Source organism: Oncorhynchus mykiss, chromosome 32, assembly GCF_013265735.2.
Source record: "Oncorhynchus mykiss isolate Arlee chromosome 32, USDA_OmykA_1.1, whole genome shotgun sequence".
NCBI lineage: Eukaryota > Metazoa > Chordata > Actinopteri > Salmoniformes > Salmonidae > Oncorhynchus > Oncorhynchus mykiss.
Genome location: NC_050572.1, coordinates 32539354 through 32567344, shown reverse-complemented (window position 1 = coordinate 32567344; position 27991 = coordinate 32539354). Strand labels below are relative to the sequence as shown.

General features: G+C 43.0%; 1 protein-coding gene across 3 annotated transcripts; it reads left to right on the top strand.

Moving 5' to 3' along the window:
• Positions 1 to 61: 61 nt before the first annotated feature.
• On the top strand, positions 62 to 26335 carry LOC110488318 (F-actin-uncapping protein LRRC16A). Of its 3 annotated transcripts, XM_021560516.2 has the most exons (39): positions 62 to 450; positions 1801 to 1898; positions 4595 to 4645; positions 8510 to 8569; positions 8665 to 8786; positions 9146 to 9243; positions 9332 to 9402; positions 9667 to 9740; positions 9838 to 9913; positions 11619 to 11707; positions 12293 to 12387; positions 12600 to 12686; positions 12770 to 12873; positions 13100 to 13177; positions 15560 to 15636; positions 15811 to 15915; positions 16240 to 16309; positions 16573 to 16654; positions 16742 to 16841; positions 16971 to 17025; positions 17127 to 17299; positions 17418 to 17486; positions 17625 to 17718; positions 17910 to 18008; positions 19367 to 19495; positions 19773 to 19889; positions 20423 to 20598; positions 21133 to 21220; positions 21414 to 21566; positions 21686 to 21764; positions 21880 to 22070; positions 22198 to 22313; positions 23234 to 23636; positions 24228 to 24261; positions 24550 to 24702; positions 24869 to 24985; positions 25251 to 25403; positions 25752 to 25814; positions 25845 to 26335. In XM_021560516.2, the coding sequence occupies exons 1-39, from the start codon at positions 411 to 413 to the stop codon at positions 25928 to 25930; spliced, it is 4125 nt and encodes a 1374-aa protein (XP_021416191.2). In that variant the 5' UTR covers positions 62 to 410; the 3' UTR covers positions 25931 to 26335. The 3 variants fall into 3 exon arrangements, with proteins under 3 accessions (XP_021416191.2, XP_021416190.2, XP_021416189.2); XM_021560515.2 differs by having other exon boundaries at positions 21686 to 21740; positions 25752 to 26334; XM_021560514.2 differs by having other exon boundaries at positions 25752 to 26334.
• The last annotated feature ends 1656 nt before the right edge of the window (positions 26336 to 27991 follow it).

Here is a 27991-nt window from a genome sequence, read left to right as displayed (position 1 = left end):
GCCGCCTCCTGCCTAATGAGCAGGCCGGCCCTACCACCAGGTGTCACATTTTCCCTACTTGACTTCGGTGAGTAGCCTACCTTTTGTTGAGGAGGGAGGGATCATTCACGAGTTTACTGAAAGTATGTTATAATTTTTTTGCAACAGACTCGCAGAGTAGGCTAGTCCAAGCATAACGTTGTCTTCAATTTTTCTCATGTCATTGTATTCGTTAATTTCGGCTCTTGAGCTCCAAAAGGTACATTGCTCTGACCGCACTCGAGGATGAATGGAGAAAGTAAGCAAAACGACCCCAGGTACTCAAGAAACTGGACTAGGCTACTCGTCGGTGGATAACTTTACATTTTAATCCATGTCGTGCTTAGTCTTTGTGCTTTTTTAACTGCACATAACTGTCCTAATTCTTAAACATGTCTGAAGAAGATACGGGTATTCCTAAGGAGTTGCTGGGTAAGAAACTTTTTAACAGTAATGTCATTTATTTGGCCTAAAATGAACGTTACTACTCTTGCATTGAAAATGTTCATTTTAAATTGCTCAACGACTATGGGGGGGATAAACATGATATGTCAGCTGTTTCTCAAAGTTTCGAGCTCCACCTGATTGCCACATACATTTGTACACAAAGTTGGAGAGAAGAAATGGAGCTGTTCTTCTCTTCTCTTGAGAAATTCCCCCAGAGTGTGATGACACCATTGGGATGACACATGCCTCCTCTAGGATAGACCAATGTATGGATAAACCATTGTCATACTACGCAAAGCACAGGACATACAACAAGCACAGACAGCCATATGAGATTTCTTCCTCAGTTTTCCTCACAGTTCTTTCAAAATGTTACATTTTTCTTTTGAGAATGGACACTGATCAAGTTATGGAACCATCATGAAAACAACTGCAAAAACTGTTTTCAGACATTAGTTTCAGAGAACTGTGGATGCATAAATAGATGTCCAAAAATGGCAGTCTGGGCCATGTTTGGAAATCTCCCTGTCTGTAAATGTTCTGATCTGAGTTGATGACCTCATGTCCAGAGAGTGATGTAATCCAGAGTTTCCCCCACTCTTGCCAGGATTCCCTGAAGAAAAACAAGACTACAAAAAATTTGAGGTGCCTCACCTAAACAGATCAGTCCCTCCCTCAGCTGGTTGGCATCTGGCTTCCCTTTTTAATATAAATTTGACAACGGAATCATGAAACCTGTAAGAGGCAGACGCTGGTTAAAGCTGTGTTTGGTACAAAATTAAGCAATAAAATGACTCTGACTGCTATTACATGGGAGAAGAAAGTGCACCAATGTTGAATTGCTAACCTCCCTAGCACTACCATATGGCCTGGGGGGAACCCACTACCATATGGCCTGGGGGGAACCCACTACCATATGGCCTGGGGGGAACCCACTACCATATGGCCTGGGGGGAACCCACTACCATATGGCCTGGGGGAAAGCCACTACCATATGGCCTGGGGGGAACCCACTACCATATGGCCTGGGGGAAACCCACTGTCTATGGACTGTGGTATTTTCAATACTTATGAGTTTCTTTTTGAGTGTAGTGGTTACGAAACTGGCATTAGGTCCACTGTTGATACAACTGTTAAAAAACAGCTCAATGCAGGCAAAGTGAATCCTAAGTTGGGTTTTTATTTCCTATCAAAAAGCTTTTCTGCTTCTGTTATTAATGATTTCCCAGGCCAAGCATGAGTTATTTAGGATTTTATAAAGGCCTCCAATAAGCCTACATGCAGTAGAGGAAACGATAGCGTGATCATATCAATCTTCCCATTTGTTCCTCCTAGAGAGTCTGAGAGATGCCGTGGGAAGGAAGATCAAGCTCACCCTGAAGAAGAGGTTGAAACTGGAGGTCAAAGGTGACAAACTGGAGAACCGAGTTCTGGTAAGACATCAGGCCTGCATTCTAGGCCCCCATATAATTGGTTTCTCATTGTGCAGTTCTCTAAATGCAGCGTTAAATATGCAGACACAACACAACCCTTCTATGTAGGAGAACTACAACTTGTCATTCTGAACAACCCAGTGTTTGTAATTTAAAATGTTACAGGATGAGCCTCCACAACTGTCAGAGCACTTTCAAAAGAGCGCCAAAACTTAGTGTTTCAATTGGAATATCAGTTGCCTCCATCAAACCCAAGGAAGACCAGAGACCCTTCGGCCTCTTTCCAAACAAAATTCTTTATAAGGTGTTGCAAGCTGATCTTCTTTATCCCTAAGCCCTGGGCCATGTTCATTAGGCATCGAATGGAAGAAAACAGACTAATACATTTTATTTGCGCCTTTCAAAATGCCCAAGAACATTTACAGGGCCTCCCAGGTGGCGCAGTGGTTAAGGGCGCTGTACTGCAGTGCCAGCTGTGCCATCAGAGTCCCTGGGTTCGCGCCCAGGCTCTGTCGTAACCGGCCGCGACCGGGAGGTCCGTGGGGCGACGCACAATTGGCCTAGCGTCGTCCGGGTTAGGGAGGGCTTGGTCGGTAGGGATGTCCTTGTCTCATCGCGCACCTGCGACTCCTGTGGCGGGCCTGGCGCAGGGCGCGCCAACCAAGGTTGCCAGGTGCATGGTGTAGCCTCCGACACATTGGTGCGGCTGGCTTCCGGGTTGGATGCGCGCTGTGTTAAGAAGCAGTGTGGGTTGTGTATCGGAGGACGCATGACATTCAACCTTCGTGTCTCCCGAGCCCGTACGGGAGTTGTAGCGATGAGACAAGATAGTAGCTACTACAACAATTGGATACCATGAAATTGGGGAGAAAAAGGGGTAAAAAAAAAAAAGAACATTTACAGAATAAGAAACTCTTTTTCATTTTCCATTGAAAAAGGTTTTCCATTGCATGCCCTAATGAACACAGACCTGTATAGACACTATTCAGTCTCACCTCATACTTAGCAACTTCATCATCCTTTAACCCTTTCCTCTAAGCCGTGGGCCAGCAAAGACATGAAAAGTATCAGACTCAACTTTTAAAAGACATTTGAGTCCTCAGTCTCAGTGTATTATTGTGTAAGAGGAAGAACAATGGATAAAGTGGTGTGGGAGTAGGCCTACTATTGGATATGGGCCTATCTTGTTTCATGTAACTGCATGTCTCTAAACCCCGTGTGTGTGTGTGGAATATTACTCAGCAGACAACGTATAACAGTGTGTGTGGATTTAAAAAACTAAGCTTCTTGGACACTCTTGGCATGGTAATGTTTGCTGCACCACCCTCAAGAGTAAACGGACAAGAACAAGGTTCTGTTTTAATTGTAAAACATGTGCAGCTGACTAGCTTTGGGAGATACTCTGAAACACCTATGTGTTTCCTAGTTCATAAAAAGGACAAATGTTGGCAACTGATTTTAAACACATAGTATAATGAGGATATAACTGACTTGTTACTCTAAATACACATCCTCAACTCATGAAACTCTATGCCATTTTCACATTTGAAGGCATATCATTTCTGGAAAGTTGTCCTTCCTTAGAGTTCAGTGTGAAATGGGCACATTGTTGGTTCTGGGGGCCTATTGGACACGGTGTAGGCTCTGGGGGCCTATTGGACACGGTGTAGGCTCTGGGGGCCTATTGGACACGGTGTAGGCTCTGGGGGCCTATTGGACACGGTGTAGGCTCTGGGGGCCTATTGGACACGGTGTAGGCTCTGGGGGCCTATTGGACACGGTGTAGGCTCTGGGGGCCTATTGGACACGGTGTAGGCTCTGGGTGCTTATTTTCTTTGTTAAGTTCCACAATTTGGTGGCATGTATGTTCACTGTCTCCTGTCTTGACTTGACACAGCACTTCCCCACAGGACACTGACTGAGCGCATCAGACACTGATTAACACCGCCCACCACATTGGCACATTCCTAGGCCTTGCTAGAATTGGGATTGTAAATTAATCTGCCAAACTCAGTGGTCAAAATTGGGTTGAGCTGTCTTTATTTTTTAAGACACAATGGATAAGTGGGTCTTACCTGTAATAATTATTATGGTATTGTGAAATGTATGTGTGTCTACGTGTGCATGATTAGTGTGTGTGTGAACATGCAATACCCCTCCTCCTTTTTACACCTGAGATACTTGAAAATAAAAAACAAATCTGAAACAGGTTGTCCAGAGCAGAGGGGCGGGGTCTCCTGCCTCACACCCAGCCATTGGCTCACTAAGCCACTATCAATGCTCATATTTGGCCTTGAGTGAATTCACTCCAAAAACCCACATACCACAGCTATCTGATCCACAGACAGTTCTCTCTTTCTCCTCTTGACTATAACTGTGTATTCACCTGTAGCATGATACTTTTGCATGTCTCTAGAAATGAGTTCGCTACCACAGTGTGATTTCAATTTGCTCCAGTGTCTTTAAGAATAGAAAGGTTTAACACAGAATCTATAGTAAAAACAAGAGACCATGTTCTTTACGTGTGTCCCAACTCTAGGTCTCTTTCACTTGGCTCTACAGTTGATATTTAAATTTCTTCTAGACAATAACAGCTGCAAACCGCTGGTGGAAAGGCTTAGTACTGTAACTGTCCAGTTCTAGTTGTACAGTTGTTGACTTCCGTTACGTCTCTGATCTGTCTCGCTCTCCTACAGGCTTTGGCATCCCATCGGGTCTTTCTGCTTACTGCAAGGGTCCCTGCCAAGGTAAGGAGAAGTGTGCTGTGTGTGCGAGGTGAGACGGCGTACATGCACATGTGAGACACTGTGAGTGTTTGAATGTGTGTTACTGTATATCCTGATCTTCCTATGTCTCAAAAAGCTGCGTCCCACAAGCTTAAACATTAGTTTACTAGTGTGCTACATTTGTGCATAGTGCTACGGGAGTTAACATCGATATTACTCAAGGCCATTTAAGTTCTTGTAAAGTTGAAATCGCTGCAACTCCCTTTTATGTACTACGTAATGACAGACAGGGAATTCACTCCATTACGACACATAGTGAGTGGGATGACTTCTGTCTGGATGAATTGAGGATACCTCAATTAGACTGACTGTCTTCCTCCCGCCCCCAGTCATCCATGATGGTCCTACTTGGGAATGTTTGGTTAGTCTATCTCCGAGCGTGCTCCTGCTTGTTTTGGAGGAGCGTTTCTGGAATTTTCTCTGGTACAGTTGCTGGCCCAAGGAGCAAGTCTCTGCAGATCTCTCCCCTATTTCTGTTAAATTTTTTTGACTCTCTCCGTTTTTAGGTTTTTCAGAAAGCATTGACTGTTTTTCTTTCCCACAGGCTGTGTTCACAGCTGCATTGTGGGTAAACATATCAGATGTCATGGCATATGGTGGGACCTGCTCACTTGTGCCAGGCGGTAATGTGCTGGTTAACGAATACCAGTAACTGCAATCTTTGGACTGTGCATTTCATGAATGTGGTTAATTACAAATACAGTGCCTTCAGAAAGTATTCACACCCCTTGACTTTTCCCACATTTTGTTGTGTACAAAGTGGGATTAAAATAGTTTTTTGTCAATGATATACACACAATTCTCAGTCATGTGAAAGTGGATGAAAATTTTTAAAATTTGTTAGTTTTATTTTTCAGAAATTCATTATCTTGATTTAGATAAGTATTCAAACCCCTGAGTCAACACATGTTAGAATCACCTTTGGCAGCAATTACAGCTGTGAGTCTTTCTGGGTAAGTATAGGAGCTTTGCACAACTGGATTGTACAATATTTGCACAACTGGATTGTACAATATTTGCACATGATTCTTAAAATAATTCTTCAAGCTCTGTGAAGTTACTTGTTTTATCATTGCTAGACAGCCATTTTCAAGTCTTGCCATAGATTTTCAAGCCAGTTTAAATCCAAACTGTAACTAGGCCACTCAGGAACAGTCCATGTCATCTTGGTAAGCAGTACTGTTATTGACCTGCTGAAAGATTAATTTGTCTTCCAGTGTCTGTTGGAAAGCAGACTGAACCAGGATTTCCTCTTGAATTTTGCCTGTGCTTAGCTCTCATCTCCATTTATTTTTATCGTTAAAAAAACTCCCTAGTCCTTGTCGTTGACAAGCATACCCATAACATGATGCAGTCACCACCATGCTTGAAAATATGAATTGGTACTCCGTGACGTGTTGGATTTGACACAAACATAATGCTTTGTATTCAGGACATAAAGTTTTTAAAAAATTGCCACATTTATTTTTATTCTGTATAGTAGTGGTCACCAACCTTTTCTGGGTCAAGATCACTTTCTGATCAAAATGCAAGCCAAGATCTACCACTCAGATTTTTTTTGAGCATGACTTAAAAAGCGTAAGCCTATGCAACATTAACCTTTTGAAAACAGTACTGTAGCAATGAGGTTTGTGCAGTGGGCTATAGGACCAATACATTATCACTGCATATTAGCTTTGCATGAAATGCCTTGCCAATGCATTGTTGTTCAGGCCATTTAAAACATATATATTTACGTGTAGGCTATAATATGACCACACTGGTAATAGATCAGTTGTTGTATTACTTGCGAGACACAGCTGAGTGAGCATGCATTTAAATAATTAGCTTTTTATTTTACTGTGCTAATGGCGCCTGCATCTGATGCTCAGTCTCATCGGAGGGAGAGAGCAGCAGACTGAGGGTCCGCCTCTCAACGTCCCGCCGATCCCTTTCCTCCGCTGACCAAAAAGGGACATCGTCTTCCAGCTAATGGCAAAAAAAAATATGGGGTAGTGTGTGTGTGTGTAGGCCATTGACAAATCTAAATGTAATCCATTTTCAATTCAGGCAGTGTAACAACAAAATGTGGAAAAACTCAAGGGGTGTGAATACTTTCTGAAGCTACTTCTTCAATTACTAGTCAAACCCATGCACTTAAACATTTTTTTAAGTTACACTATTTGCAGAGCCCTACAAGTATTCATGCTAATTACTCTTTCGGGTGTATTTTAGTCTTATACTCGTAACATCTGGAAAGGTGAAACCCCTGAGGGGATTTTTGGTAACACTGGGCTACATGCTTATTACAAGTTATACATAAAGTAATATAGCTGCAGGCTAAAGTTTTAGCATTTAGTTTTCCTGAATCCTGGAAAGAATTCATTGTATGATGGTGTTTGGATTATTATACGCTCTGTGTACGACAGAGGCTCAGTTTTTCCTGGGAGTAAAATCTTGCCCATGGAGTTTTGTGTGCCGAGCAAAGACATTGGAGGGATTTAACAGCTGGAGAGGGGAGGTTTTTCTTTCCTCCTTCAGCCTGGGCCTCTAGCGTCAGAAAGATAGCAGCTCTGGATTAGTTTGACCTCCTCTCTCTCTCCCGTGTCATCCTGCCAGTTGTGTGTGGGTGGGTGGGGCTGCTTTGGGGTTTGTCCATCTACACTATATATACAAAAGTTTGTGGACACCCCTTCAAATGATTGGATTTGGCTATTTCAGCCACAGCCATTGCTGATGTGTATAAAATTGAGCACACAGCCATGCAATCTCCATAGAAAAACATTGTCAGTAGAATATCCTTACTGAAGTGCTCAGTGACTTTTAACATGGCACCATCCTAGGATGAGTTCCAAACTGCCTCTGGAAGCAACATCAGCACAAGAACTGTTCGTCGGGAGCTTCATGAAATGGGTTTCCAAGGCCGAGCAGCCGCACACAAGCCTAAGATCACCATGCGCAATGACAGGCGATGGCTGGACTGGTGTAATGCTCGCCGCCATTGGACTCTGGAGCAGTGGGAACGTGTTCTCTGGAGTGATGAATCATGCTTCGCCATCTGGCAGTCCGACGGACGAATCTGGGTTTGGCGGATGCCAGGAGAATCTCCCCCAATGCATAGTGCCCACTGTAAAGTTTGGTGGAGGAGAAATAATGGTCTGGGCTGTTTTTCATGGTTCTGAGTAGGCCACCTAGTTCCAGTGAAAGAAAATCTTAATGCTACAGCATAAAAGACATTCTAGACGATTCTGTGCTTCCAACTTTGCAACAGCTTAGCAACAGCTTGGGGAACGCCTTTTCCTGTTTCAGCATGACAATGCCCCCGTGCACGAAGCCGAGGTCCATCCGGAAATGGTTTGTCGAGATCAGTGTAGAAGAACTTGACTGGCCTGCACAGAGCCCTGACCTCAATGCCATCGAACCCCTTTGGGATGAATTTGAACACTGACTGTGAGCCAGGCCTAATCACCCAACATCAGTGCCCGACCTCAGTAATGCTCTTGTGGCTAAATGCTGTGGAGACTTGCTTCCATTGTTCCAACATCTAGTGGAAAACCTTCCCAGAAGAGTGGAGTCTGTTATAGCAGCAAAACTCCATATTAATGGTCATGCTTTTGGAATGAGATGTCCACATACTTTTGATAATGTTGTGTATCTCAGTGCCTGTTTATGACTTTGTGTCTCTTTTTTTTGTCTGTGTTGGCCTTTTTATAGCTGTGAAAGAGAAAGTGGACACGTGTGCTTCACATGTTTTTGATTTTATCAATGTGTTTTCCAACATTTTGATTCCATACCTTTTTTCATTTTTAGAGTATAGTACAGATTTTTGTTGTTGTGTGGTTTCAGATTGAACAGACCTTCAATTACCTAGATATACAGGGGATCATTAGTAACAAGCCCACTCAGGTAAGATAGTCCTGGCTTTAAACATTAAACAACTTCTGTTGAAACCAAACATGTTACAGACAGTATCAGTTGACACTGTGTTGCGCCCCCTACAGTTGTTGTTGGAGTATGACCGAGGCCAGCTGTCCCTGAAGCTTGGCTCTGTGGATGATGTGGATGAGGTGGTGGCCCACATTGGGAGCTGTCTACACAGAATCTGTCCAGGCCTCTCCCCAGCGTAGGTCCCCTCTACTTTGTCACGCTCTCTTTTTTTACTTTCTTTATTGTCACTTCAATATTCTTTTACTCATACAAGCACTTACATTAGTGAGTCACTCATTCACTCGCTTGCGTGCTCATTCACTCGCTTGCGTGCTCATTCACTCGCTTGCGTGCTCATTCACTCGCTTGCGTGCTCATTCACTCGCTTGCGTGCTCATTCACTTCCTCAGTCAGACTGTCACCCACTCTCACTTTACTCATGTCCGACATGCTAAAGTGACAGTGTGTGTTTTGTCCTCTGGGCTGACATGATAGAGTGACAGAAGTCGACATGGTAAAGTGACCGTTTGTGGTGTGTCCCCTGCACTGTGAAAGGAAGGCGATGAAGAAGTTGACCCTGAAGCCTCCTGAGAGGACGGCCGCCCTACAGTCTCTCTGGGAGGACCAGGCCACCACAGACCTAGGGCCGTGTGGTAACGTTATAATATAGAACATATTTCACAAAAATCCCAACTGTAACGTAGTTGACTTTCTGTATTCACCTCTCTCATTCTCTCCTAGGTGGTTTCTCCCACATGTACTGGTGTCTCTGTGACCAGCTGGGTCTGCCATTCAGAGAGGAGGTGCAGTGGGTTAGTAGATTTCTCTTTCCATTTCATTTAATATTGCTAATTGATCATAGTGGAACGGGGGCAATTTATGGAGGTCCAGTAGCCTGAATATCCTGTTCATGTAGATGGGCATCTGTGCTAAAGTTTCTAACATTGTATTTCTTGAAATACATGTATACTGACCTGGCTTGACATCCTGTGGGTTATTTTAGCTATATCAGTTCAAATGTTGCCGTTGTTTGAGTTATTCCCATCTTGGTCAAGTCTCTCCATGTTGCCCAACAGGATGTGGACACAATCTATCAGACCCAGGACACCAGGGAACTGAACCTGCAGGATTTCGTACATCTTGATAACCGGTAACTTCACTGCTGTCAAATGTACACATAGCGTGAACAACCGTGTCTTTTATACCATTCTGTTTTTGATAATCAATGCTATTTACTTCTCCTCTAGAGATTTGGTGGCCATCATTGTGGTCCTGGAGTATAACCAATGGTTCACCAAGCTCTCCATAAAGGACTACAAACTGGTACATTTCATTCTGAACCGTGCTGGTGACCATTTTCCATTTTCTGTTACACTTATGAAGGGAAAAACGATTTGCCATCGTACAGTTCAACATAGGTAAATACATTGGAGAAACAAGCATCATGCCACTCTTGAAGCGAGGTGGAAGTTAAATAAATTGTGAACACTTTACATTAAGCCTGTACTGAAGGTATATGCATTATGATTAGTGCTGGGCGATTAACTGACATTTCAGTTAATATAATTTAAAAAAACGAATTGACCAACGTCGGTTCAATTATTTGAATTCCATTTTGTTCTGTTTTTTTTTTTTTTTTTCAAAGTTTCTCTAGAGATAAATCAGATCAAGCCCGAACTGTGCGATGTAGAAGGGAGTTGTAGTTTTTAACAGGCCAATATTCTAGGTAGTTTCCCACAGAAAACGTCATAATTAACTACTCTGGTCTGTGTGGGGTTGTTTGGGGTTTCTTTTACGCCTGCTATGTTAGGTTAGTATGGGGTAGACATGGAGAGGGAGAAGAAACTGAGAAATGGTTGCTTCACAAGGGATCTCTATCTCTAGGGATCTCTACTATCTCAGTGATTTGATAGTTTGTATTCAGCAGTCATAAAAGTGTCAAAACTGCACATTTTAGAGTGGCCTTTTATTATCCCCTGCAGATGGTGCAACCTGTGCAATGACCATACTGTTTAATCAGCTTCTTGGTATGCCATGCCTGTCAGGTGGATGGATTATCTTGGCAAAGGAGAAATGCACACAAACAAGGATGTAAACAAATGTTGCACAAATGTGAAAGAACTAAGCTTTTGGTGCATATTGAAAATGTTGTGCATCTTTTATGGATCTTTTTATTTCAGCTCATGGAACATGTGACCAACACTTTACATGTTGCATTTTTTTTCCTTCTGTTTTTGAAGAACTACTAAAATAGGGATTTTGTCAGACAGCATAGAGATGAGATGATGACTTGGAATTAAAATAAGTCATCAAAAATAAAACAAATGTAATATATACAACAAATTAAATATTTTATTAAGGTGATAAATGATGGTTAATAAGTGGTAAGCAGTAATGGGCAGTCACTACCATCATGGGACTTTTATCAATTGTTTTATTCTGTGTTACAGCATTCAACCCACATAAAGCAGGCTGTAGTGCGTTTGTTTAAAAAATGATTGAAATCGAAAACCCTAAATGTTTAATAATCATGCCGAAATGACCTCAAACACTAATAGCTCAGCACTAATTTAGGATGCGGTTAAAATGCATTGTAAGACTTTCATTAAGTGCTTATTTTGTATTGAAACCATTCTTTATTATGTAACTTCCACTGTCCTCTGAGAGTGGCTGAACACGCAATTGTAAAGGGGACACTGTCCACAGCAGGAAGAGGACAGCTGTGTGTGTATAAAGGAGTGTGTGTTCTGGTGGTGGCAGGCAGAGAGGAGGCATGCGGATGAGATGTCAGCAAGCGCTTATTAGTCAGGGATGGTGTGACTGCTGCTGATACTTAGTCATAGGAGGTGTGTGTGTGTTTGCTCGCACACTGTGTGTGTTTTGGTGAATGTGTCCTTGTGTGTGTTTGCATTTGCGTTCTTGTGTGTTTTATGCATTTGAAAGGTTTTACGTTTTTGTACAGTAAGTTATGCATGTGTTTACACAAGCCTGAGCGTGTTACTTTTCACACTGAAGTGTTTGCTTGCAGTCCACAGATGTGTGTGAACAAATTCTGCGAGTTGTGGCCCGCTCCAGTCGCTTAGAGGAGCTGGTTTTAGAGAATGCAGGTCTCAGAAGGTGAGCACTAAGCACTGGTAATAAGCTCTACTGGCTTTATTTTATCCCATATACAAACACACACAGATGCGGGTGCAAACACAAAACGCACACACAGTTTCAGAATGAATCATGCTCTCGAACGCAGCCACCTTCCATGCATGCTGTTCAATGGGAAGCTAAGGGAGCAAGCTCACACACTAGTTAAATACATGACTCACTATTATCAGAAATATACTTCATGTAGAAAATACTGAGAGAACTTATGTAGAGCTGTGGGAAAAAGTATACCCAATTGAGCTTCAGCCCAGCCCAAACGAAAAAGGGGGAATCGGGTGCTCGACTGAGGGACTTGAAAATCCCCAAAACATTCCTTACCCCTGGATACTTCAACTGGTGACTATCCAGAAAAATAAAGAGCGCTCTGTTTCTGCGTCAATCTGATAGATTTATTGACGGGAAAAACAAACATTAGGCTCTGATGAAGGCGATTCATGCCGAAACGTAAGCATGTTTTTCTTTATTCTCCCAGATAGGCACCGGTATCCTGGGGTAAGGAATGTTTTTGAGATTATGTAGAGCTGTGTCTTTTCTTGATATTTTCAGTGATTTCGTGCAGAAGCTAGCCAATGCTCTGACCTGCAACCCTGCCTCTGCACTTCACACCCTCAACCTTACAAACAACTCTCTGGAGGACAAGGGTACAACAAACTCCCTGCTTTCATTTTTTTTATTATGATATTCAATGATTTAGATATATAGGAAACTGCACAGATCTAGAATTCTAGCTTCTATTATTCTGTCCTACATTGGCATGGATCGTCTCAATGGCCAAATGTGTGTCTCAAAGCTTTAAGTTCATGAAAGGTTTAAGTCTGTTCATAAGTTTGTAATGCACTACATTTTTTTCTAGGCATATCTGCTCTCAGTGCACAGCTTGCCAAACTCCCAATGGGTCTCAAGCATTTGAACCTTTCAAAGACCTCCATATCGCAAAAAGGTATTGAAATCCCTAACCAATTTGCTTGACAAATATCATGTGTTATGTCATTTCCTCTGAACTTCCTGTGTATGTGTTGTCAGGGGTTAACAGTCTGTCCCAGGCGCTGAGTGCCAACCCTGCTGTCCCCACTACCCTCACACACCTGGACCTCTGTGGGAACTCACTCCGAGGAGACGACCTCTCAGTATGTACATCTCCTGGTAGAAGTTGCTAGCACAGATCAAGGATCAGCTAATACTCCACAAAGCCTAATCTTAATCATAAGGGGAGGGAGTGCAGAACTGATCTTAGGTTAGTGTTGTATTGGCAACATAATCAAAAGCATAAATGTTCTGTCCTGGCTTGGTTCCCCCTTCATTGTACTCAGTGTTTTGTTGTTTTCTTCATAATTTCTCTGACTCTTTTCACAGAATCTGTACAATTTCCTGGGTCAACATAACAGTCTAGTAACTCTGGATCTGTCCAGCAGTGACTGCTGTCTGGACCAAGTAAGTGAACCCCCATCCAATTCTAAAAATAATTCACACTGCTATAGTTAGGCAATGATTGGACAATTGGACTAACCCTTTTTATGGGCACATTACATACAGTGGGGCAAAAAAGTATTTAGTCAGCCACCAATTGTGCAACTTCTCCCACTTAAAAATATGAGAGAGGCCTGTAATTTTCATCATAGGTACACTTCAACTATGACAGACAAAATGAGAAAAACAAATCCAGAAAATCACATTGTAGGATTTTTAATGAATTGATTTGCAAATTATGGTGGAAAATAAGTATTTGGTCAATAACAAAAGTTTATCATACTTTGTTATATACCCTTTGTTGGCAATGACAGAGGGCAAACGTTTTCTGTAAGTCTTCACAAAGTTTTCACCCACTGTTGCTGGTATTATGGCCCATTCCTCCATGCAGATCTCCTCTAGAGCAGTGATGTTTTGGGGGTGTTGCTGGGCAACACGGACTTTCAACTCCCTCCAAAGATTTTCTATGGGGTTGAGATCTTGCTGATGGAAGGAGGTTTTCACTCAAAATCTCACGATACATGGCCCCATTCATTCTTTCCTTTACACGGATCAGTCGTCCTGGTCCCTTTGCAGAAAAACAGCCCCAAAGCATGATGTTTCCACCCCCATGCTTCACAGTAGGTATGGTGTTCTTTGGATGCAACTCAGCATTCTTTGTCCTCCAAACACGACGAGTTGAGTTTTTACCAAAAAGTTCTATTTTGGTTTCATCTGACCATATGACATTCTCCCAATCTTCTTCTGGATCATCCAAATGCTCTCTAGCAAACTTCAGATGGGCCTGGACATGTACTGGCTTAAGCAGGGGGACACGTCTGGCACTGCAGGATTTGAGCCCCTGGCAGCGTAGTGTGTTACTGATGGTAGGCTTTGTTACTTTAGTCCCAGCTCTCTGCAGGTCATTCACTAGGTCCCCCCGTGTGGTTCTGGGATTTTTTGCTCATCGTTCTTGTGATCATTTTGACCCCACGGTTGTGAGAACTTGCGTGGAGACCCAGATCGAGGGAGATTATCAGTGGTCTTGTATGTCTTCCATTTCCTAATAATTGCTCCCACAGTGGATTTCTTCAAACCAAGCTGCTTACCTATTGCAGATTGTCTTCCCAGCCTGGTGTCCTTTGACAGCTCTTTGGTCTTGGCCATAGTGTAGTTTGTAGTGTGACTGTTTGAGGTTGTGGACAAGTGTCTTTTATACTGATAACAATTTCAAACAGGTTCCATTAATACAGGTAATGAGTGGAGGACAAAGGAGCCTCTTAAAGAAGTTGTTACAGGTCTGTGAGAGCCAGAAGTCTTGCTTGTTTGTAGGTGACCAAATACTTATTTTCCACCATAATTTGCAAATAAATTAAAAATCCTACAATGTGATTTTCTGGATTGTTTTTTTCTCATTTTGTCTGTCATAGTTGAAGTGTACCTATGATGAAAATGACAGGCCTCTCTCATATTTTTAAGTGGGAGAAGTTGCACAATTGGTGGCTGACTAAATACTTTTTTGCCCCACTGTATGTAATGTGCCCATAAAAAGGGTTAGTCCAATTGTCCAATCATTGCCTAACTATAGCAGTGTGAATTATTATATTCTAAACCGAATCAATAATCTATATTAAGTAGATTAGTTTAATTGTAATAATATGCAATTGGCCTCCCGAGTGCCGCAGTTGTCTAAGGCACTGTGTCGCAGTACTAGAGGCGTCACTACAGACCTGGGTCTGATCCCAGGCTGTGTCGCAGCTGACTGCGACCGGGAGACCCATGAGGTGGCGCACAATTGGCCCAGTCCAGGTTAGGGGAGGGTTTGGCTGGCCGGTATGTCCTTGTCCCATCGCGCTCTAGCGACTCCTTGTGGTGGGCCGGGTGCATGCATGCTGACTATGTTTTGTACAGTTTTTCCTCCGACACATTGGTGCGACTGGCTTCCGGGTTAAGCGAGTAGTGTGTCAAGAAGCAGTGCGGCTTGGCAGGGTGTTTCGTAAGACTCATGGCTTTTGACCTCTGCCTCTCCCGAGTCCATACGGGAGTTGCAGCAATGAGTCAAGACTGTAACTACCAATTGGATATCACAAAATTGGAGAGAAAAAGTACAACAAAAAATTATAGTATGCAATGACAGTGAACATATTTGGATATCATGTGAGCACTGTTTATAAGTAGTGTGCTGTCTGCTTTTGATATCACTTATAGTTATATTTATGGATCTTGTTGTTATATTTGTTGCTATGCAAATGGCCAGTCCATTTTGTAAAATACTGTCTGTAGTTCCCTAGACTGTGAGCTTGGATAAAAGCTGTGATGTCACTTGACTAGTCCATGTTGTTCAGATGCTCAACACCTGTCTTCCAGGTCTGCACTTCACTTCTACGAGGTTCTCTCAAGCACCTCTCAGTGCTCAACATGTCGAAGAGTGTTTTCTCTCACAGGTGAGCCATACAACAACAGAATCACTTGCTTATGCTAAAATAAGCCTGTCCCTCAATAGTTGCTGTTGTCTTCTATGTCCATGTGTCGTATACTGCTCAGTTTGTCAAAGTGAGAACACCTGAGAACTTCAGAACAAATAACTAAAGTGTGTTGGCCTTCTTTTTAACCCACAGGAGAAGTAAAGATGTCCCGCATTCCTTCAAGCAGTTCTTTGGCACTGCACTGGCGCTGAGCAGTGTCAACCTGTCTGGAACCAAGCTCCCCCTGGAGGCACTCAAGTGAGCTTGCAGTCTGCTCCATTTAACTGTATTACACCAATAATTAAAATATGATCTAGAAAACTGGAGAATATTCCTGGAGAAACTGTGCATGTCTATAAATGGTTAGTGATGTATCTTTTAGACAGGATGTCATAGTTATTTTGCTTTTTAAATGTTTTTATGTTAAAGTAAGTAGTATGGAAACATTACTTAAAGTTGCAGTGAACAAGAAAGCAATCTAATCACACCAATTATTTCAATCCTGCATACTTCAGTCTGCTTTGATGATTTAACTGAATAGAAAAGGAACCGTTGAGTTTGAATTAGTTTCTTTCTCTTCAGAGCACTTTTACTAGGTCTTGGTTGCAATCCTAATCTCAGTGAAGTATCACTGGATCTCAGCAGCTCTGAGGTAAGAGGCTGAACTACTGCCTTGGCCCTGGCACAGTTACCTGAATCTCCTGAGGGAGAAATTAAAGGGGAAGTCTACTCTGAAATAAAATTCTAAAATTAAATGTTGTCTTGACACCCCTTTATTATTTGGGCTGATGCTCTGCATATTCTGAATTTGAATTACTTAGCTTTATTTACTTGTGTACCCTGAATGACAATCAAATACATCACCAAAATACACTTGTTATCCTTTCTCTTAATGTTTTGTTTGTGTTACTTCAGCTAAGATCTGGAGGCTCTCAGATTCTGGAGGGCTGCATAGCTGAGATTCCCAACATCTCCAGCCTGGACATCTCAGACAACGGTGAGGCCTGAGTAGACACTGTATGTACATTGATTGTGAATGTACCTTGATTTTTTTACTTGATATTGTGTTAAATGTGATGCTCAGGTTTGGATTCAGACCTGACCACTCTCTTGGTGTGGCTGGCCAAAAATCGCTCCATCCGCCACCTCTCACTGGGCAAGAACTTCAATAACATCAAATCCAAGTACGAGACTTACTTACCTTGGAATTAGATTTTTTTATTTTAATTTTAATTAGCCTGTCACTTAATATCCTCCTGTTTGTATTGTCCTCTCTGTCTGGAATGTAACGAAGTATGCATGTCTTCCCACAGAAATTTGTCTCAAGTCTTGGACAACCTGGTGCACATGATACAGGAGGAGGAATCGGTGAGTCGACTCTTATGGTGACACTTAGCCATAACAGCTTAGCATAAAAATGTGTCTTAACCATTCATTACCATCGTTCAACTAACCTCTTTGTCACTTAGCCACTGACGTCCCTCTCCCTGGCCGACTCCAAGCTGAAGGGAGATCTGTCCATCGTGCTGAACGCTCTGGGCAGCAACACCAGCCTGATCCGGGTGGACATCAGTGGCAACGGCATGGGAGACATGGGGGCCAAGATGCTGGCCAAGGCCCTACAGATCAACACCAAGCTCCGGTAAGAGGTCAAGGCTCAAGAAGAGGTCCACAAGGGTCAACTGTGCCAAGTTCCAATACTGCATAATATGGATTCTACTATGTTATATTCTTTGTTATCTCTTATGCGTTTTGTACAGGACAGTTATGTGGGACAAAAACAATGTCAGCCTACAAGGCCTCCAGGATGTGGCAGCTGCTTTAGAAAAGTATGTATTTCTGTGTGTCACAATTGTATATTTATTTATACTCCTCTGCACATCTTCCCATGGATATTTTGGTTAGGATATATGAGTAGGCATACACTTAGTTACATATACAGTACTGTTACCCTCTCTTTCTTTCAGGAACCACACCATTCGCTTCATGCCTATCCCCATCATCGATGCTGCCCAGGCCCTCAAGGCCAGCCCTGAGAAAACAGAGGACGCCCTACTAAAGGTCAAAGTTCACATTTGTCTGCATGGTGGATATGAACTCATAACAGAATTGTTGTCAATTGTCATTGATAAGAAGGCATCGATAGCAGTGTTGAATGCAAAAATGGTCACATTTCCATCAACATGAATATTATTATATTTTTTAAACGTTTTATTTTTGATATCGATCTCTACAAATCAATTCCCCTGCAGATGGAGCAGTATCTCCTAAGGAACCATGAGACTCGAAAATACCTCCAAGAGCAAGCTTACCGGCTTCAGCAAGGCATTGTCACGACAACCACACAACAGGTGACCCCTCTGTTTATATGTTTGATATGCAACTTTGGTATTTTATTTGAATCCCCATCAGCTGTTGCAAAAGCAGCAGCTACTCTTCCTGGGGTCCACACAAAACATGAAACATACAGAGCATCAATAGACAAGAACGGCTCAAGGACAGAACTACATACATTATTTAAAAAGGTACACACAGCCTACATATCAATGCATACACACAAACTATCTATGTCAAATAGGGCGTTGTGCCGCCAGGTGTTGCTTTATCTGTTTTTTGAAACCAGGTTTGCTGTTTATTTGAGCAATATGAGATGGACGGAAGTTTCATGCAATAAGGGCTCTATATAATACTGAATGCTTTCTTGAATTTGTTCTGGATTTGGGCACTGTGAAAAGACCCCTGGTGGCATGTCTGTTAGGATAAGTGTGTGTCAGAGCTGTGTGTAAGTTGAATATGCAAACAATTTGGGACTTTCAATACATTGACTGCATCACTTTTTATAAGAAACATTAGTCTCTACACAACTCTTAGCCAAGAGAGACTGGCATGCATAGTATTTATATCAGCCCTCTGATTACAATGAAGCGCAAAACATGCCGCTCTGTTCTGGACCAGCTGCAGCTTAACTAGGTCTCTCCTTGCAGCACTGGACCACACGACTAGACAATAATCAAAATGAGACAAAACCAAGTAATTTAGTCTTCTCAACTTGTACAACAGCCATACCATTCATTACCAGATTCAGCTGAGGTCTAGAACTTAAGGAATGATTTGTACCAAATACAATGCTCTTAGTTTTAGAGATGTTCAGGGCCAGTTTATTACTGGCCACCCATTCCAAAACAAACTCTTAAGGGTTTCAGTGACTTCATTAGCTGTGGTTGCTGATGCGTGTGTGGTTAAGTCCTCAGCATACATGGACACACATGCTTTGTTTTAATGCCAGTGGCAGGTCATTGATAAACTTACAGAAGAGTAGAGGGCCTAGAGAGCTGCCCTGCGGTACACCACACTTTACATGTTTGACATTAGAGAAGCTTCCATTTAATGAAAACCCTTTGAGTTCTATTAAATAGCTTTGAATACACAAAATGGCAGAGGTGGAAAAGCCATAACGCGTCCGTTTTTTTCAACAAAAGGTTATCTACAATAATATCAAAGGCTGCACTGAAATCTAAAAGTACAGCTTCCACAATCTTATTATTATCATTTTCTTTAATTTGTCTCTGCACTTTTTGGATAAATGTTAGTAGTACATTGAGTTTCCACTGGAGAAATTTAAAGTTACATAATACATTAAGTGTTGAATGCCCATAAACCATTACATCCTCTAATAACCTCTGAACCCTCCTGCCTTCTGCTGCTCCAGATGATGGACATGATCTGTGTAAAGGTGCAGGACCACCTGAACTCCCTGAGGTATACAGAGACCGATGTCGTCCAGGAGGACATGAAGGTGGCCAAGAACCTCATGAAGGACGCCAGGAACTCCAAAAGAGTGAGCTGAGAACCAGACATATTGCTCTCATAGAATCGGTAGAACATACAGTATGAACGCAGAAGTGATAGAGCGTGGATTTCAACCTTTGATCTAGAGAGACAAAAATGACAGGGTAAACATTAACCTCAAACTCTACATGGGACATCCTGGTTAAATAACATTTAGAAAAACGAGGATACAAGAAAAGAGAGCCTCAAACTCAAATGTTTTTATTTTTGTCTCTTCCCCTCTTTCCCTGTCTGCCCCTCCTTCCAAACCCTGCTCATCTACCTAGCTGCTGCCCAACCTGTACCACATGAGGGGATCTCCTGGTGGCATGGGCAGCCCCATTCAGGACAAGCTAGAGTCCATGGCCGGAGAGATAGCCAGGGTCATGGATGGACAGCTACAGGTACGCAACAGTCAACACAGCAGTAAATGAAAAATCTATTTTATTTTTCGAGACAGATATTTTGGGTGTTGATTTATCTTAGTGAATAACATAGTCCAGTCCTCGAAGTTGGATGTTTTTGTTCGGCACAAGTGGTCATGTGCTTGATGATTTAATGATTAATTGAGTAGTTGGCTTGAACAAAACTATGCAACCTGAGACACTGCCCTAGTCCTTGCAGCAACTGAATCCTGATTAAGGATTTTGAGACTGATTCCCTGACCTGTCAATGTTTTTAGTTTGCTGTTTTATGATTTTGTTATACTCTTGTGAATTCTATATTTTTTTACTAGATTACTTGTAGTTTTTCATGTCTGTCTGTAATTGTGTAATTACTTGGTGCTGCCTATCTTGGCCAGGACGCTTTTAAAAAAGAGATTTCAAACCTCAATGAGCCCTTCCTGGTTAAATTTTTTTTTTAAATAAATGGAATAACAACGTAAGCTAGCACAATTAACTTGCCAACCCCGCTTCTCTCTCTCCCCCACTCCCAGACGTTGTTGCAGTCTATGGTTGACACCGCTGAGGGCCTCTGTCCCCATGTGATGAAGAGGAGCAACCTGCACCAGGAGCTGATGAAGGCAGGTGCAGGCAGGATGACCATCCCCCATAGCTTCATCACCACCACACTACTGGAACAGTCAGGAGTCGACATCATCAACAAGATCAGGTGATCACCACATGGCCTGGTCAAGATCGCTAGCAGATGTTCTCATACAAAGTGACTAACAACAAGTGCATTCAGCTAAGGAGAGGAAAACAACAAAACAATAGTATCTCCAAAAGCAGTTTGAAGAGTCATGCTGGGGTCTGGTCCAATGGTAGTCCTGCTGAACCCGGACTACGCATTGCCTGCTTTGTGCCCATCACAAGTGACCTTCAACAGATAAACGCTGGGGGGGCTGGATTGGAGGAGCCCTTTTGAGACCTAATCAGTAAATCATTTCAAGTGTAGATGGTATCAGTTAATGTGAATTCAAACTGAATCAGTTCCTTGTGATCTGATCTGTGTATGACATCATAGACCTAGTGAAATAATTATGATTATGTCACATAGCCTTAGCTGATAACCTTGCAATGTATGTAAACGTCACTCTCAGAAAACTACTGTAACATAGTCTGTAACTATATGCAGCCCAGTCTTGATACATTGCAGGTAGTAGAGAGGTAGTATCTGCCTCATGTTCTCCTCTCTGTCACACAGTGAAGTGAAGCTCAGTATGGCTTCCTTTCTCTCAGACCGTATCGTGGATGAGATCTTGGAATCTCTGTCCCGTTCCCAAAACACTCTGGTCAGTACTGTATATTAAAATAGATTATTTCTCTTCCGCACACATGCATGCACGCACACACAGAGAGACACAATAATGCACTTTTGCTTAAATGACTTGTAATCCTGATTTAGGGTGCTTCTGCACCACATCAAAGCAAATACCGGTGAAGAAACACTGACCGTGTATGCCTTTTCCTCCCTTCCCACCCCAGGCAGAACACCTGACCAGGAAACCTCAACCTCTTCTCCACCAGGAGCCCAACAAGATGGAGGTGCTGGAGGAGACAGTCCTCCAACCTGAGGCCCAGACCCAGGAGCAGAGTCCTCACCATGCTGAGAGGCTGGAGGAGATGGACACATGTGTGGTAACTAAGACTAGTCCATGTGAAGTTTTGTGATCCATATCTGCTGTACTGAAGCATGACTCACCTGCTGACTGTTTTTTTTTCTCAACTGTGTTTGTGACCTGCGGATGACACCCAAGTCCAAGAGGAAGAGCATTCTCTGCAGGATGCTGCGGCCTGTATCTGTGGCCTTTGGTGAGTTTATGTTCTACATCCCAGGTACAGTAGATCTGGTCAAATACATTTAGATTAGAGTAGTAATGTACTATTTACGCAACTTGGAATGAGAGAGGTTTGGTTTTGCCTCGTCTATTGATGGTTGGTTGTTCATCAGAAATGGAGTTTGACTTGGACAAGGCCCTGGAAGAAGTGCCTATATATGAGGAGGATCCGCCCCCTCCTGCCCCATCGGACAAGAAGCCGACTTACTTTGGCGAGCTGCCCACTATGGAGGCCCGAAAGCTAGAGCACCACACCAAGCTCCGCCCCAAACCGAAAAAGAGGACCAAACCTAGCCGAGCACCAGTAAGAGGCCTTCCACCTGCCCCCTCTTTCCACCTGCCCCCTCTCTTTCTCCCTCTTCCACTCTTTCTATGTCTACCTACTATTCTGTATTGCTTGATGTAGGCCTAAATATTTTTGGGGTTTTCAGCGGGAACCAATCTGCACCTCTCCACCACCAGAAGTGGAGCAGAATGACCTCCTGGGGAAAGTGGATGAGGGTGTTGATGAATTCTTCTACAAGAAAATCACCAAACTTAGTTTTAAGTGAGTCTTAATTCCTATTAGGCTGAACTCTTCCCAAAAAGTAAATGACATTACTCAACGTTTTAGAATAAATTATTCTAGTTTCCGTAAGATTGAAATAACTCTGTGTTTTGTGTTAAAGCATGCAGCAGTAAGCCATCAATGGCTAGATTGTTTGCAGGCTAACTAGCTATGGGTAAATGCCAAAATAAAGGAAACACCAAAGTGTCTTAAGGCGTTGGGCCAGAACAGCTTCAGTGAACTTTGGCATAGATTCTACAAGTGTCTGGAACTCTATTGGAGTTGTTGATGGTGGCGCAAAACCCCGTGTCAGGAGCCGCTCCACAATCTCACATCATTTAAAGAAAAATGTATTTAACCTTTTATTTATCTAGCCAAGTCAGTTAAGAACAAATTCTTATTTACAATGACTGCCTACCGGGGGACAGTGGGTTAAATGCCTTGTTCAGGGGCAGAATGACAGATTTTTCCTTTTGTCAGCTCTGGGATTCAATCCAGCAAACTTTGGGTTACAGGCCCAACGCTCTAACCACTAGGATACGTACTGTCCCCATAAGTGTTCAGGAGGATCTGGTGACTGAGACACACACACACACACCCTTTAAATCCCCTATGCTCATTTGAGACCCCCTTTTCAAAGTCGCTGAGATCTCTAGCTATGGTAGCCAAAATAATGGGCAACTGGGAATTTGTATACATGACCCTAAGCACGATGGGATAATAATTGCTTAATTAACTGAGGAGCCACACCTGTTTGGAAGCACCTGCTTTCAATATACTTTGTGTCCCTCATTTACTCAAGTGTTTGCTTTATTTTGGCTTGTTTACCTGTACCTTTTTAATACCTGTATTTAGAAGTTGTTAATTATAGAAGTTGTGAGTGTGTACTGTTCAGCAAAAGCCTTCTTTAACATTTCCAGACGACCCACCCTGAGGGGCTCCTCCAACATCCAGGAGGGGTCGGAGAAGAAACGGGAATCCCGTAAAAGCGGCTTCCTTAACCTCATCAAGTCTCGCACCTCAAAGTCCGAGAAGAGCCATGGAACAGCTGCCATCACCACCCAAGCTGCTGCGACTGTCAGCACTGTGACAGAGAAGCCCTTGTCCCCCAATGCTCCGTTGTGGGACCACTCTGAAATCTCCCCTGACCACTCACGAAAGCCGCCAACCCCTGAACCCACTGAGGAACAGCACTCTGAGAGTGACAGTAAGGGTAGTCCTCATGGTGGCCGGCACTTTGGGGTCCCCGTAATGGGCCCCCTAATGGGAATGGACCTCCTGGCGGAGATGAGAAAAATGCATGAGAAAATAGTCGCTCATAAGGTGGGTAAACTGACCAGATTTAGCTCCTTTTGACTCTTAAGTGTATGAGTCAGTAGCACCCCTTAGCACAGCGGTTTGGTTTTAGCCTTAACACTACACAGCATTTTGGTTTTAGCCTTAACACTACACAGCTGATTCAAAGGAGCAAAGCTTGATGATTTGTTGATTATTTTAATCAGATGTGTAGTGCTAGGGCAACGTGAACCCCTTGGGAGTCCCGAGGATCGAGTTTGGGAAACCCTGCCGTAGCATCATTGAACTACTGAATAATGACCTTCTTTACAGGGTAACACACAACCTCTTCTGAAAAAGTCCCAGAGAGTAAGGAATAAACAGTTCTTGTTCTTTTAAAGTTTTCCTGTCTTCAACTGTAGATCTACCAGTCACTTGGAAAACTACAGATTGTCATGAGTTTATAACTGTGAAGGTGCCGCCCTGTAGTGGCTTTATATGGAACATCCATGTCTCAGCTTGGTTCAGACTGTTGAATACAGAACCATGCAGTGGAAAAAACAATTGTGCCTCTAGAATCAGGTTTAGGACTAAAGACATTGGACATACTGAAAGACGTTTGTTTGTTATTTTTTACAGTCGGACTCTTCAGACAAGGCAGATGATAAAAAAGGTGAGTTGGCATCTATATCCCAATCAGGTAATTAGATTTGAATTTGAATTACATTTAGTGATATCTTAATCTTTATGTACAGAAGGATGGCTCAACTTAATTATGCTACGTCTGTCTTGCCATGCAGCTTGCCAGCTGCCATGTGGTACAATAAAAGTGAACAGAATGTTTAATTAAAATGGAGCCCTAGCTAAGACTTTCTTTAGACAGTCCCTTGTAGAAGCTCTACGAACCATACCCACTGTTGCTGTGTCCAATATGGGTCTTCTTTGTTATGTCTCTCTGTAGGAAAGCCAAAGGGTCAAACATTGTCAATAGCGCCCAGGTCTAAACCCACCGGTGTTACACCCAGATCCCCAGCACCCCAGAGCATCAAGCCCCACATGGGACCACACACTTTGGGACCCCTGAGCCCTCGTGCCAGCAGCAGCCACAGCCCAGGTGGGCATATGACGAAGTATACTTTATTGATGGTGATACTCAGATGGCAAATAAGGGCACCAGAAGCAAAAAATAGATGATTACTTAGTTTATTGTGATTTTATCTTGCCTTAATTTGTCCTATTGTCTATAACCATTCTTTATTTTGTATATTTTTCACCCTCAGATGACACCCCTGACTCCTGTCTTGGAAATGTATCCCCAAAAGGACCACTGCCCGCCCCTCACCTGAAGAGAGAGCCCTCAGACTATGAGAGGGAGGAGGAGAGTAGCCACATTAATGGTAGGTATATCTATTACCTGTGTGTCCTCCATCCAGAAGAATTGATTTAGGATCAGCTCACCACAGTCCAAAGTGTTCATATTGAGAGTAAATCGAATAAACAAAGCTGTTTTGCTTCATGTAAAGACAAAGAGATTTATTTCAATTCACTGAGAACATAGTATGATTTAGAAATAGTCATTATGTGAGTTTGATGGAATTGAATAGACACCTGGTGTGATTGAAGAATAAAAGCATCTTTCATCCTCATCACTCTCTCCGTCAGTTGAACTCACAGGAGACTCCAGCCCATTTGACTTGGACCAAGAGATGGACAGGTCTGCAATTGGTGGGAGACAGTGGTCCTCCCTGAAGCGCTCCACTTCTGTGGTACAGGAAGTAGAAGGTCGAGAACGCACCAAGTCCCTCCCTGCATCTGGTTAGACCAATTACCTTCTCTCCTTCAGCTCTTTAAAAAAAATATATTTAAACTTAAGACTCGTACAGTGTTGTAGTGTTGGGTGTATCAACTAATAGTAGTAAAGTAGGTTGCAGCAGTTTTGGCAGGTCCAATAGTTGCCGTACCTTTTGAATAACATGCAGTGTTACTGGCTGTTCACAGTAATCGTAGTTGTAGGGGGTTGCTCCAGTAGCTATTTGTGTTGGTTTATAAGTACTCACACAGCTGTGACATTGTTTGTAGTACCAGTAGTTATGGTTGTAGGCCACCAGTTGTAGCTTCCTCATTGCTTAGTACCATATCAGCTCACACACCACTCTCTTGCAGTGAGACCTTCATCCACGGTGGACCTTGTCCACTGCCAAAGCCCTGGGGTGTTTGCTAAAGACAACACCGAAGAGGACTTCTCTCCTACCCCTGACACGGACCAAAGACAGGATCTCAGGCCTGACAACATGGAGGACACGATGACGACATCCCAGTTTAGAAAGAAAAGCTACATCTAGATTCTCTCTACTTTCTCTAAAGTGTTTCAAGTAGTGTCCAAGTGTGGAGAACTGTAATGCAGCCAAAGAGGAAAGAACCAAAAAAAAAGCTTATGGACAAAACCATGCCAATACCTTACTCTGAATTCTCTTACTTTAAACAAAGACTGTTGATTGGCTTATTCAATCAACCAATAAGCACTGCTGTGTTTCTATGTCTACTTTGCATGTTATGTATTTATGTAATAACACACTGAAAGCGACATGCATGTGTTGAAAAGTACACTACATGACCAAAAGTATGTGGACACCTGCTCATTGTAACATCTCATTCCAAAATCATGGGCATTAATATGGAGTTGGTCCTCCCTTTGCTGCTATAACAGCCTCCACTCTTCTGGGAAGGCTTTCCACTAGATGTTGGAACGTTGCTGTGGGGACTTGCTTCCATTCAGCCACGAAAGCATTAGTGAGGTCGGGCACTGATGTTGGGCGATTAGGCCTGGCTCGCAGTCAGCGTTCCAATTCATCCCAAAGGTGTTCGATAGTCAAGTTCTTCCACACCGATCTCGACAAACCATTTCTGTCTGGACCTCGCTTTGCACACGGGGGCATTGTCATGCTGAAACAGGAAAGGGCCTTCCCCCAAAGTGTTGCCACAAGGTTGAAAGCACACAATAATTTAGGATATCATTGTATGCTGTCACATTAAGATTTCCCTCCACTGGAACTAAGGGGCCTAGCCTGAACCATGAAAAACAGCCCCAGTCCATTGTTTCTCCTCCTCCAAATTCTACAGTTAACACTATGCATTGGGGCAGGAAGCGTTCTCCTGGCATCCGCCAATCCCAGATTTATCCATCGGACTGACAGATAGTGAAGCGTGATTCACCACTACAGAGAATGTGTTTCCACTGCTTCAGAGTCCAATGGCATGGTGATCTTAGGCTTGTGTGCGGCAGCTCGGCCATGGAAACCCATTTCATGAAGCTCCCGACGAACAGTTCTTGTGCTGATGTTGCTTGCAGAGGCAGTTTGGAACTCAGTAGTGACTGTTGCAACCGAGAACAGACTATTTTTACACGCTTAGGCAGTCTGGTTCTGTGAGCTTGTGTGGCCTACCACTTTGCAACTGAGCCGTTGTTTCACCTAGACGTTTCCACTTCACCATAACAGCACTTACAGTTGCCCGGGGCAGCTCCAGCAGGACAGAAATTTGACGAACTGACTTGTTGGAAAGGTAGAATCCTATGACGGTGCTACGTTGAAAGACGCTGAGCTCTTCAGTTGGGCCATTCTACTGCCAATGTTTTTCCTATGGAGATTGCATGGCGGTGTGCTCGATTTTATACACCTGTCAGCAAAGGTGTGGCTGAAATAACCAAATCCACTAATTTAAAGGGAACTCCACATACGTGTGTGTATGTATGTACAGTACCAGTCACACCTACTCATTGGACACACCTACTCATTCCAGGGTTTTTCTTTATTTTTACTATTTTCTACATTGTAGAATAATAGTAAAGACATCAAAACTATGAAATGACACCTATGGAATCATGTGTTAAACAAATCAAAATATATTTAATATATTAGATTCTTCAAAGTAGCTGCCCTTTGCCGTGATGACAGCTTTGCACACTCTTGGCATTCTCCTAACCAGCTTCACCTGGAATGCTTTTCCAACAGTCTTGAAGGAGCTCCCACATATGCTGAGAACATGTTGACTGCTTTTCCTTCACTCTGCGGTCCAACTCATCCCAAATGATCTCAATTGGGTTGAGGTTGGGTGATTTTTGGAGGCCAGGTCATCTGATGCAGCACTCCATCACTCTTGTTCTTGGTCAAATAACCCTTACACAGCCTGGAGGTCTGTTGGGTCATTGTCCTGTTGGAAAACAAATGAAAGTCCCACAGCGCAAACCAAATGAGATGGTGTATCGCTACAGAATTCTGTGGTAGCCATGCTGGTTAAGTGTGCCTTGAATTCTAAATGAATCACAACAGTGTTACCAGCAAAGCACCATCACACCACCTTCATGCTTCACGATGGGAACCACACATGTGGAGATCATCCGTTCA

Coding starts and splice junctions, on each gene's coding strand:
- LOC110488318 (XM_021560514.2), top strand. CDS start 411: ATGTCTGAAGAAGATACGGGTATTCCTAAGGAGTTGCTGG. Junction 451..1,800: donor TATTCCTAAGGAGTTGCTGG/GTAAGAAACTTT, acceptor TGTTCCTCCTAG/AGAGTCTGAGAGATGCCGTG. Junction 21,765..21,879: donor GTTTATGTTCTACATCCCAG/GTACAGTAGATC, acceptor GTTGTTCATCAG/AAATGGAGTTTGACTTGGAC.